Source organism: Agrilus planipennis, unplaced genomic scaffold (assembly GCF_000699045.2).
Source record: "Agrilus planipennis isolate EAB-ADULT unplaced genomic scaffold, Apla_2.0 scaffold74, whole genome shotgun sequence".
Taxonomy (NCBI): domain Eukaryota; kingdom Metazoa; phylum Arthropoda; class Insecta; order Coleoptera; family Buprestidae; genus Agrilus; species Agrilus planipennis.
Window position 1 is genome coordinate 979,355 of NW_020438975.1, and position 11,292 is coordinate 990,646.

The 11,292-nt window shown below is 33.9% G+C and overlaps 1 protein-coding gene across 1 annotated transcript; it reads right to left on the reverse strand.

Moving 5' to 3' along the window:
- Positions 1 to 6: 6 nt before the first annotated feature.
- On the reverse strand, positions 7 to 3,751 carry LOC112904704 (forkhead box protein P1-like). Its single transcript, XM_025975456.1, has 5 exons — positions 3,520 to 3,751; positions 3,304 to 3,459; positions 2,987 to 3,239; positions 1,122 to 1,217; positions 7 to 827 (listed from the first exon to the last, which is right to left on the reverse strand). Exons 2-5 carry the CDS (start codon positions 3,433 to 3,435, stop codon positions 655 to 657), a joined length of 654 nt encoding a protein of 217 aa, XP_025831241.1. The 5' UTR covers positions 3,436 to 3,459; positions 3,520 to 3,751; the 3' UTR covers positions 7 to 654.
- Between the last annotated feature and the right edge of the window lie 7,541 nt (positions 3,752 to 11,292).

An 11,292-nucleotide genomic window follows, 5' to 3' on the forward strand; every position in this document is an offset into this window, starting at 1 on the left:
ATATAAATTAGCTCAGAATCTTGCCTTAAAAACTCTAATTACGCTATGTTTAATTAATATGCAAGTCGTTTGATTACAACTCCTCCGGATTTAAATGTAAATCTCCTCCGACATGACTTTATTACTTTTCCTTGATGCGGACTCTTTTTGTCCTATTTTCGCATATTTGAACTTCAGAGGGTCTATATTTTTCATTTTAACTTTAAACGACAATTTAAGGTGATAAAAAATTGAATTAACCCCTAATAAATATAAAACATAAACATACCTATGGGGTCGTACATAAAGTGCGGCACTCAGAATTTCACCTTTTTAACCCTCCCTACCCCTTCGTCACACTTTAAGCGAACAAATATTACCCCACAAAAACTACTCTGCCCCTTCCTATAAACAATGAGAATGACTTTCTAAGGAAATGAAAATTTTTAAAAATAACAATTATATAAAATTGATTATATAAAATTGATGACTGGGAACGTCACATTTTTGTAGAGCCGCCCCCCCCCTTCATCTTTGCACCTTATTTCCGAACGTATTTTATGAACGACCCCCATGTATCTTTTAAAAATATTTACATTTATTATTATAAACATGGACCAATATGGGTAAGAATGCCAAAGTTGTTAGTCATTAATAAAATACTCTCATGAAACCTTACTTCATAAAAGCTTGCACGTCTTCACAAATAACTTCACAACCTGGCCATTTGCAGACACCATGGCCATACAAATGTTGAATTTTGTCCGGCGTGTTAGTGCCATCGGCTTTTTCTTCCCCTGGGACCTCCTCCCTGTTTGTCCTACTTGGTGTTAAGCCACCTATAAGCCCTAAAAAGAGCCGTTATTGTAGAGAATCAAAAGCTATGCGACTCATTTCCACTGCAAATTGTCCAAAAGTACTGGCGAATTAGGTGCTTAAGAACGAGCCAATTAACTACCCATTTCATCGCAAGACGTAGAATGCGTCTTTAAAACGTACTCTATTTTTTTTTTAAATTTGCATAAGAAAGACTAATTATGTCTTTTAAATCGTACTTAAATTTCGCGTTGTCTTCTTTTTGTTAGAAAATTTTGAATTTGCGCATTGAACCTATTGTAATTTAATATTGAAATCTTTCTTACCATTTACGTCTGATATGGGTTTACTATTTGGAAGAGATGAAGGAATTTCTATGCTAGGGTCTTTCCATGGACTCATCACATCCCTATTGTTCAAGCCTGCGATAAAATTTACTGCAGCAGTTTTTAATAGTAATTGTTATTGAAGTTCTATACAAGTAAAACAACAGAAGTAATAACCGAAAATTGTTAAAATTACGTCTTTTTGTCTTATACGCATATTTAGGTATTAATTAATTAATTAATATTAAGTTAAACAAAGTATAATTAAACAGAACATGCAACGTTAATTATCAAAAAGTGAAGATTGGCGAACATACGTACGTTTTTAACTACGTACTTACAGTAATGTTTTAATTACATTGCCTTTGTGCATGGATATTTTATTTAATCTAATGTACAATTTATTATGCGAAAGTTTCAGGAACTAATTCAAAATAGCCGCTTATCACCATCTTCTATGCGAGCCAGCTCGCGACCAATAGGATCATCCCATTCAGTCGCGAACTAACACTATCTATGAAATTAGCCATTACTTATTTGTGATTCTGAGAAAGGTGGCCAGAATGAGCAGTTCGCGTGGCATGTGTCTGACGGTTTTGCAAATTTTTTAATGTTAAAAACAATAAAACGGGGTTGAAACGTGTGTGTATGTAGTGTTAGTGATCGTATTAAATTCCGACAAGACTCAGACACTGCCAGAAATAAACATTTAACTCTAAGTTAAGAACTTTAAAAAAGCCGGTAGAGGTACACGTGTATGTGTGGTAAGTACATTTTACTGTATTGATATTGTATTGAATATTTATTTCGTACCTCACCATATATAAACTGTGAATCAAATAATAACAGTTTTAATGGTAATTATGATTTGTTGCGATTAAAGCATATAATGTCGATTTCGTCGCAGTTTTAGTTGCTACAAATCGCAAAAAGAAAATGGCTGTCGCCATCTTCTTATCCACAGGTTGCTGTTAGAAGAAATACAAATTTTAAAAGCAAACTTATTAACATTAATATGTAGAGGCAAAGGTATTAGTTTTCTAAAAGTTTGGATTGTGAGATAGATTAAGGGAATTTTTATTCAAGCAAACTAAATTTGAAAAGATATATCAACATTCTAAGGATATTTTAGAAAAAAGTTGATTTCTTAATTTAAAAAGCTTCACGTGCGTTAAAACCGAAGGTGTTGAGGTCGGACGGATTCCAGCGAAAGGATAAAATAGGGGAGCGATGTGGAGAAATTAGGGGATGAGGGACGGGCAAGTGCCAACAGTTTTACCACACGTGAAGCCCAGACATCCATCTTTTCCTAATCAGCTTCTTTTTCCTTTCGGGGGGTGATAAAAACGATTGATTCAAAAGCGGCATCAATAGTGGCATTGCCCAGTTTCTAAGGTTTTGTAATGGGAGAAATTTGGACAGGCATCAGGAGGGTGTACCTACCTCGCTGGAATACGTCCACCTCACACATCTTCCGGCAATTTCAGTTTCTCACTTGAAGCTTTCTTCAAAATGATATTTGCAAAATATTTACATGCATTATAATTCACTTTTGAAACTGATTTTAAATGAATTTACTCTTGATTCATTTTAATTCGTAAATGATATTTTGATTTTTATGATAGTTAAAGAATAACCATAATAGTTCTTCGAACTTCTTGATTGTGTTGTTCTTCCTTGAAGGATCCTCAATCAGGTATGTAGGTAAGTTTGTTTTGAGAGAATAGTGAGCAACATGCTTTATTTTCGTAAAAGTGATAAGCCTCTTTTTTGGTTACGCCTATAAGTACCTAATACGTACGTTTATTTTAAATGATTATATTAAATACGCTACTAGCAAACATCTAAAACAAAAAGCGACTTACCGGACCCTTGTACGAGCATCATAGGTTGCATCCCCATTCCTTGATGCACAACATACTGCCGTTGAATGAGTTGTAACTGCTGAATTAATTGCTGCTGTTGCAAAGCTAATTGCTGTAAAGAAGCAGAAGCCTTTTTCTTATCTGTACTTTGTAAAATCTGCGTTTGTTGAATGAGATTAAGTTGCAGTTGTTCTTGTAATTGTTGAATTGTTTGCTCGATCTGTTTCTTCCCTAATTCGGCTAATTGTTGATGCTGTAACAAAGATCCGCCAGTTAGACGTTGTACATGTTGAGTTGAATAGCTCATTGTTTTTAACCTGCTGATGATGTTGCTGTTGTAAGACAGAATGTTGTTTCATTAAGGTCGACAGTTGCGAAGGACTTAGTACGTGTTGTTGTAAAAGTTGTTGCATGTGATGATGTAGTCCAGAAACAGGAGACCCTATCATCTGAGATCCTGGTGTGAGTTGAGCCTTAAAAATATTCAAAAACTTAGACGATTGTTGACGATAAATCGAAGATTCGTGAAGTACCTGCGTGGCAGGTATGGATGCTCCCAGAACTTTTTGTGCATCCGCAGCAGGCGGGGGTGATAATTCGTGCACCCTGTGCTCTGAAGTCGGACTTGTCTCTCCATTCCCTTTAATTTCTTTTTCTCTATCCCAAGCGCGCTCCAGCTCCAACTGTTGTTGTTGCTGTTGCTCTTTCAATACTTTTTCTAACGAGGCAGCTTGCTGGAATAAATTCAAGTCAGTCAAAGCTGGATGTACGTATAATCATATGATTGATGTAGATAATTGTTCTTTACAAATCTTCAAAAGTTTTGTTTTAATCTTCATTGAGTGTTTTGCTTTTTGTTCTTCTAATTCAGCGTCGTTTCGGAAAACGTATTCCATAAAATTTATTTAAGCAAAATTCCGTCAACGATAAATAAGATTGATTTCCTTTCCCAAGTCCTATTTGGTTGTAAGGAAGCAATGTATCTTAGGGCAATGGCTCGGCCATAATGCTAGCTAGTAGCTACACCTTTTCAGATATCCCTGGATTAATACGGACGAATTGAAAACGGCTAATATTTTATGTACGTATTTTACTTCTGGTCAACTGCATGTTTTATATGCGGTTACAGTTAATTTATTGAACGTAGGGGCGGAAGAGGGCTGATTTACTACGACTAAATATAAATAAATTTAAAAATAACGATGATTCAGTTAATACTCGCTAAATATATGGGCGCATTTATAAAAATTTAAATTTGAGAAAAAAAAAACAAGTTATTGTGACACCCTTGCAGTTAGATTACACCGCAGAGCATTCGTGCATAACGGTTGCAGAACCTGCTTCGCGTTCTCCAATTGATATGTATGGATAAGTTATAATTTCGATTTCAGAATTTGTTTTAGTAGTGTAAAATGCAAAATAAATTTTCCTTTTGTATTTTAAATGCCAAATACAAAATACGTATCTTCAAATAAATACTTTTTTAAAGTATCTATTTAATTTTCTACATTTACTTAAGTATAAAATATTTTTAAGAAAACTTTGCATTTGCTAATTTTTTATATATTGGAGTTTTTCTATACTAATAATGGTGTTTACACTATATCACCAGCTGCAAAGATTGAGATGTAGTTTTTCTATCTTTGTGTTATAGCTTCTTTAGTTCAGCAACAAATAATTCTTCTATATGCTTCCTTATTTACCTTTGTCAGCCGTTTTAATTGGAAAAAAGACACTGATGCCATAATAGTTTGTTTAGCTTGAAAAATCAGAGCCAAAATATCAATCAATCATATTATATCAAAATATTTACAACCGCATATAGTTTCCGATCTTTTACACATTCTATTAAGAGAAAGAAATGGAATCTATAGTTTCTTTAGCTTTGGGTTCATCTAATAGATGAAGTTTTTTTCGTATCGTTTTCTAATAATATCAATATCTTATAGTTTTCAGTTTTACACAGCTAGCGTATATCAATTCGATATTGTTTTGTGGGCTGTTTTGTCGTAATTCATAGAATTTCATAGTTTCTTGCTAGAGTTAATTTGACAGGTGTTGATCAATTTGGAACTTCAAAATTCCATGGACCTTGACATTGAACCCGGAAAATAATATCCATCCAATATTGTAGATTATCCATTTACAAGGGTTTTAGAATTTTTTCGGCTCTCTTCAATTAAAGAATTAGAAGACATTCATGGAATGTCTATGTTCCCTTTTTAATCTTCTAATACCTTCAATGGCCAGTGTCAGCCACTTTCATTCATCATTTTATATAGTTTGATCGATAATACTAGCTAAACTTTTAACGGCAAAAATGCATTTTGCATTTTACAAATAGAAAATACATTTGGAAAAGTATTTTGAATAAAATACAAAATGCTTTTCTCAAAAAACTATTTAAATGCAAGATAAAAACAGGTATTTTTTATTTTGTATTTGCATTTTAAATGCAAGTATTTCAAATAAACCATATCTGTGTCTAACTAGGCCTAAGAAGGATAATGCCTAGTTCCCTCCCATATACCTGTTTTTAATTAGGGTTAAAATTTTCGGTATGTCGAATCCCCTCCTAATTATACTTCAATTGCCTCCCAACGGCGGCGGATGACCTTGAGATATGTTGGAATAATTTCGAAAAATATGGTTATATATATATATGTGAAAATGATGAGCATTATCACCTCTTCAAGGTCATCATGTTTGCTGAAACAAAGATAACCTCGTCACATTATTCTAATATCTAACATATTAGCCTCCGGCGGGCAGGGACATTAAATAAATTCCATTCTGTTGTCATTATTTGGTAGAAACTACGTTAGTGAAACTACAATTTTTCTTCCTAGTTTGTGGGCTAAGAATTCTTCTGGCGTTTACACACTATAAATATATATTTATTTTCGACAAATAAAATCGGTAAGTAGTCGTTAGCTTAATTATCGGAGCTGATATGAACGGGAGGGAACTTGGCTAGTACCCGGGAGGGAATTCGACTATCTACATTTTAACCAAAACTACCTGCGGGAGGTAATTCGGCATCATCAGAAGGTGTCCTACCAATTTATTTATCTCACCTATTTCTAGCAAGGAGGACCTAGAGATAGCTTTAAATAAAATGGAAGCGGTACTGACAGATCAGTACTGTATCAAAATAAATAAAAGTAAAACTAAAATACTGATATGCAAGTGAAGAAAAAGTAGGGAAAGAGCGAATATAAAGATAGGAGACGAAAAATTAGAAGAAGTGGCTGATTTTAGATACCTAGGAAGTCAGATAAGTNGGTCACTCCAAAATTTTTTAGACGGTAAAACCTTCACCTCAAATGAGGAGGTCAAAAACCTCCTCGATCAGTTTTTTGCCAGCAAAGACCAAAAATTTACTACCAGAAAGATGGCAAACGGTGTTGGACCAGAACGGTGAATATATAATGTAATAAAGTATTTGTTTATTATACGAAAACTGTCTTTCATTTCCACAAAAAAAACGAAATGACTTTCCGAATAACCCTATAGTTGCTTGGTTGTAATCGCCATTTCTTTATACGTTGCCAATTCACGTCCAGGGCCGGCATCGGATTTTAACTTCGTCTGGCTTTCTTACAAATCTTTTGATCTCTTAACCGCGTTGCTTTTCCCACCATGTGATTCACCATTACGTCTGGTTAAAACCCTCCGAAGCTTTCCACTTATTTATAATAGAGGATATTACGATGAATTTAATTTTTTAGAAGATTTGTAACGCTGCAGCACCCATAAACTGATCGCCTCTTTCTGTCATCCAAAACTTGTATCATTTTCAATCAATTACATCTTCAATGTTTTAATGTTTATATAATATACGCTAACAATAATAATAATTATATAAATTAATTAAATAAATAACAAATCGAAAAACAGTAATACCTTGGGAGATATCACACATAAAAATGTTGATAATATCGGAAACAATTTGGAATTGTTCCGAGCGCGAGCTACAACGTCTTAATTTTGATAGGGGAGCTGAATTGGATACTATTTCGTGATCGGAAATCCAATGATTTCATCTTGTAGTTGATTAGGAAGTCCTGTATTGATTAAGTCAAGGCCTGAATTCCTTTTGGCGAACAATTAACTGGTTTTACTTGATTACCCAAGAAGAGCAACTCCCCGTGCTACGTGACAGAGATCAATTATTTCTTAATTCCATTAAAGATTAGTACACAATTTTTGAAATAAACAAATTGAATTGTGAGACGCGTATATAAGGTGCATTTAGATTGATTCTGGCAAGGAGATACTGTTCGTTTCAAGAAGTTAGAGATATGCCCCTTCCCTTCATTAGGATTCCAAATTCAATCATATTTGTCCAAGAAGCTCATTTCTCCACCGATCATCGAGCGAGAACTAAACAAAAGTGTACAGTACCATTTGCAAAATTATTTAAACTGCCTCGTTAAAATTTAAAAATATGCTTTATTTAAAAGCATATTTAGCCAAAAATAACAACAAGTGAATTAACTTACCATTTACACACATATAAAACTTTTGCTTTGTTTTCTATTGTTAATTTATATACATTTTTGTTTTAAGAAATTGCTAAATATTTTCGTCTAGTACTGTACAGTTATGGTCGATCTCCTAAGACCGCCCATCGAGAGCTCTGCTCGTTCAAGCTTGTTCCAACTATTTCTGTCTTGCTCACGCCTAGTGTGTATTCTTTCTATCTTCGCACAGATTTCTTCTAGGTCACAATTCTAACAAATTGAAATAGTTTGTACCTTTGGAAGACCTACAATGCTACAGTTAGCTATGAATATAGTGTCACCATCGGCGTAATCGTTCAGTTATAATATGTATCATGAATTTCGAGGATAAAAAAAGCATCGAATACCAAACGTTTATTGCTTTTCCTTTCAAAAATTTTATCGAAGTATAACAATGTAAAGAATTTAATTTTCGCTTACCTTAAATACATATAAGGCGTACGTTTTGCGTCCCCTGGGAGAAAGTGGTAGGTAGCAATTCGGAAAAATTCTTAATCGAAAATTCTACTTCTCCAATACCCTCGATCTTCACGTGTATCAGATATTTGGTACGTAAGTAAGAGTCGATATAATGAAAAACGATGTCACCCTCTCATCGTCATAATTCGAATATATTAAATAATAATAAAACCGAGAGTTTGTGTCACAATCGCTCCCGCTTCTCCTGTCGTCTTATTGAATTCAATTTTTTCTATCGTGTAAATTGATCTTTATTGCTCTTTTCGTCTGTCGAACAGAATACGTAATAAATTTGAAATATATTAATATTAGTGTGAGCGTCAAAACGGCGCTATTTATTTTATAGGAAACAAGTATGTCATGTACTTTTTCTTGGTCCTTCGAGCCGGATACATTATAAAGAATTTGAAAAAAACGAACTAAGGATGATTAAAAATACAAATATTTCTCCCTTTTTTCAGGTTAAAGATGTCGACGAGAGGACAACCTGGGAGAGGAAGTTTAGGGTAAGTAATTCTTACCGCCCTTATATTATTTTTCATAAATTCATCAAGTTTAATTACCTGATAAACTGGACTGTCTCATTATTTTAATTTCGTTCTTTCAAATTTCTACGAAAAAAGGTAATAAATATTGCGTAAATACAATAAATGGTGCTACGCAAGGTAACGATGCGTCATCCGTTATACCACTTCATTATTCATTTGCCGATTTAATTATTATAAAATGTTGTTGGCACGATACAAATTCTTATGTACGTGGTGGAATGAGGCTAAAAGATGTCACGTGAAGTAAACGACCACCAGGGGACAACAATAACTGCCATAATTTCTCATTACAAACAAGAAAACATAAATTTTAATGTGCCACGAAAAAAAATTAGACCCAAATATATTTCGTACTTGTATATTGCCCAAACTTTTGCTAATTTAAAAGAAATTAATTATATGAATAATGTTGACTATCAAAAAAGTATTAACAACTGCCAAGGGATGGAAAAATATGTGCAAATTTTCAGCCTAAATACCAAAAAGACTATCGTAATAAATCTCCCCTTTTTATCAACAACCAGCAGCAAATTTGGGTAATTCCAGGTGAGTTGGCACACTTTTTTCAAGTTACTATAACTTCAGAAATAAACGAGAAAACACACTACAAAAATGTATTTGTCATTAAAACAGTAACATGAATAAAACTATTATATCAATATATAAAAAAATAAACGTATTATTGAAAAAATAAACAGTTAAATCTATTCTCGTCACCTGCGGCATATCACCCAACATGATTGGGTGAGTTGATGCAGCCACTACGCACGAGATGGTTCACTTGAAAAACCTAACATTTAATGATTTTTGCGACATGAAACCTTTCCGCATATGTCACAAAAATTGACATACCTTGAGCAACTCTATATGAAACCATCGCATTGTAGGCACTAGACCCAGTCGTCTTCAGAAGAAAGGCTATCAGATTCCTGCAGAGTAAAATATGAATTGTCGTCATCTGTTGCTGACTCATTTGTAACCGCTTTCTTCACTACCTTTCTCTTTCTCTTCTTTGGTTTAATCTTCGTCATTGGGTTCACGGCCTTCTGTCTTGTTTTCGCCTGTTTTGATTCTCTGACACCTTTTCCTTTTCCAATGTGCTAAGATGATATTAAAACGACTGCCATCTGTTTCGCTTGCTTCCTAGCCTTTTTAATACCGGTGGAAAATGTACCTGGTAGCCCATTAAATTTGTCTAGCATGGTTCCTGGGGTAACATTTTCTTGAATTGCTTCAAGGACTTTACCCATATCTTCCTGAACCTAGCCTGCTAGTTGCTGAAGGGCTCTCTCTTCCTAGACGAATGATAAAGTAGCATACTTTTCTATTCTACGAGAAAGATATGGTACAAGAACTATCTCTCCCGCAAAGTTACTGTGTCATCTCTCCCCATTTTACAGGAGAATCGTCACAGGTAATTTGCGCTAAATACAACGTAAATCTGGCAACTCCGCCAACCTCAACAATTCCCACGACCACCTTGATCTTAAATCTCACAAAATGTAGCACTTTACAGATGGCGTTCTTTACGCAGTTTGTAGTAATTCATAGACAGCATAATCTTACATGGTGTCTATAATTTCCTATTTACGTCAAAGAAATTCATCAAAATTATGTTTTTAAAATTGCAAACTAACCCCTACGACTCGGTTAATAGGTCAGTTAGTAATTGTATAACCAAATTAAATGCAGGCTTAACAAAAATGGGACAACTAATCACTAGAAGCGAGTCAGAAGTGAGTCAAGGTGGTGAAACCGATGACTAAATTATTGTTTCACCTATTTTGATCATCATGGAAATGTTTGGTCATACATTTCCACTTCTTCCTATCTTGAACCAATTTTCGCATTTTTTCACAACTCTAGCAACCTACATCTTTATTAATTATTTATTATCAGTATTAATTAACAATTTAGTAAAATTTAATTCGACTTTGTTAAAAGGTTTAGAATATATTTTTACGAATTAAATCGGTCAAAAAATCACATGCCTACATTCGATATTCAGGATGCTATCATTTAATCACAATTTTTAATTAAAATACGATAATTTTGTCGTATTCGATAACAAAGGCGTAATTATTTAATTATTGACTCATTATTCTCATATTTATTTTAATAAACGAACAAGCTACTGATTGATATACGTATAAGAAAATTTGTGGGTGTGCTATCCGTTCAAGCCAATTAATTCCATCTTTAGCTGATGGAATTCATTCCGGGTGGTGCAACTAAACATCGCGATGGCCATCCTTGATGGTATCGTGTAACGAACTAATGAATGACAAACAAAAAAACAAAATTAAATTGAGGGAAAATGAAAAAACAATGAACGAAGCGGCCATTACCGGTGCATGATAGTTACGATGGTAAACTGTAAAGTAAAATCAGTGACGTACTCAATAATATAAGTGCAAAATTACCAAATACATACAAGGATTTAAATAATTTGTACGATTATATCAACCCAAAAACTGTTCACTTTCAACTATCGATCCTCCATGAAGTTTAGAATTTCCTTACTATACTGAAAACAAGTTATTTTTTCGATTTTTTATTTACCCACTACAAACTACCTCAAATTAATGAGGGAAAAATTGTTGCTGTTGTTACACCCCCGCCGGGAATCGAACCCGGGACCTTTGGCTTTACACACCAATGCTCTAACCACTAAACTGCGAGAGGTGACAACAGCGATCATGACCAACCGACCTACAAGATTAACGATCAGTTCGATTTTTATTAACTTTTTTATATATATATATATTAAATA

Coding starts and splice junctions, on each gene's coding strand:
- LOC112904704 (XM_025975456.1), bottom strand. CDS start 3,435: ATGATAGGGTCTCCTGTTTCTGGACTACATCATCACATGCAACAACTT. Junction 3,240..3,303: donor AACAGCAACATCATCAGCAG/GTTAAAAACAAT, acceptor TCTTTGTTACAG/CATCAACAATTAGCCGAATT. Junction 828..1,121: donor ACCCATATCAGACGTAAATG/GTAAGAAAGATT, acceptor GGCTCTTTTTAG/GGCTTATAGGTGGCTTAACA.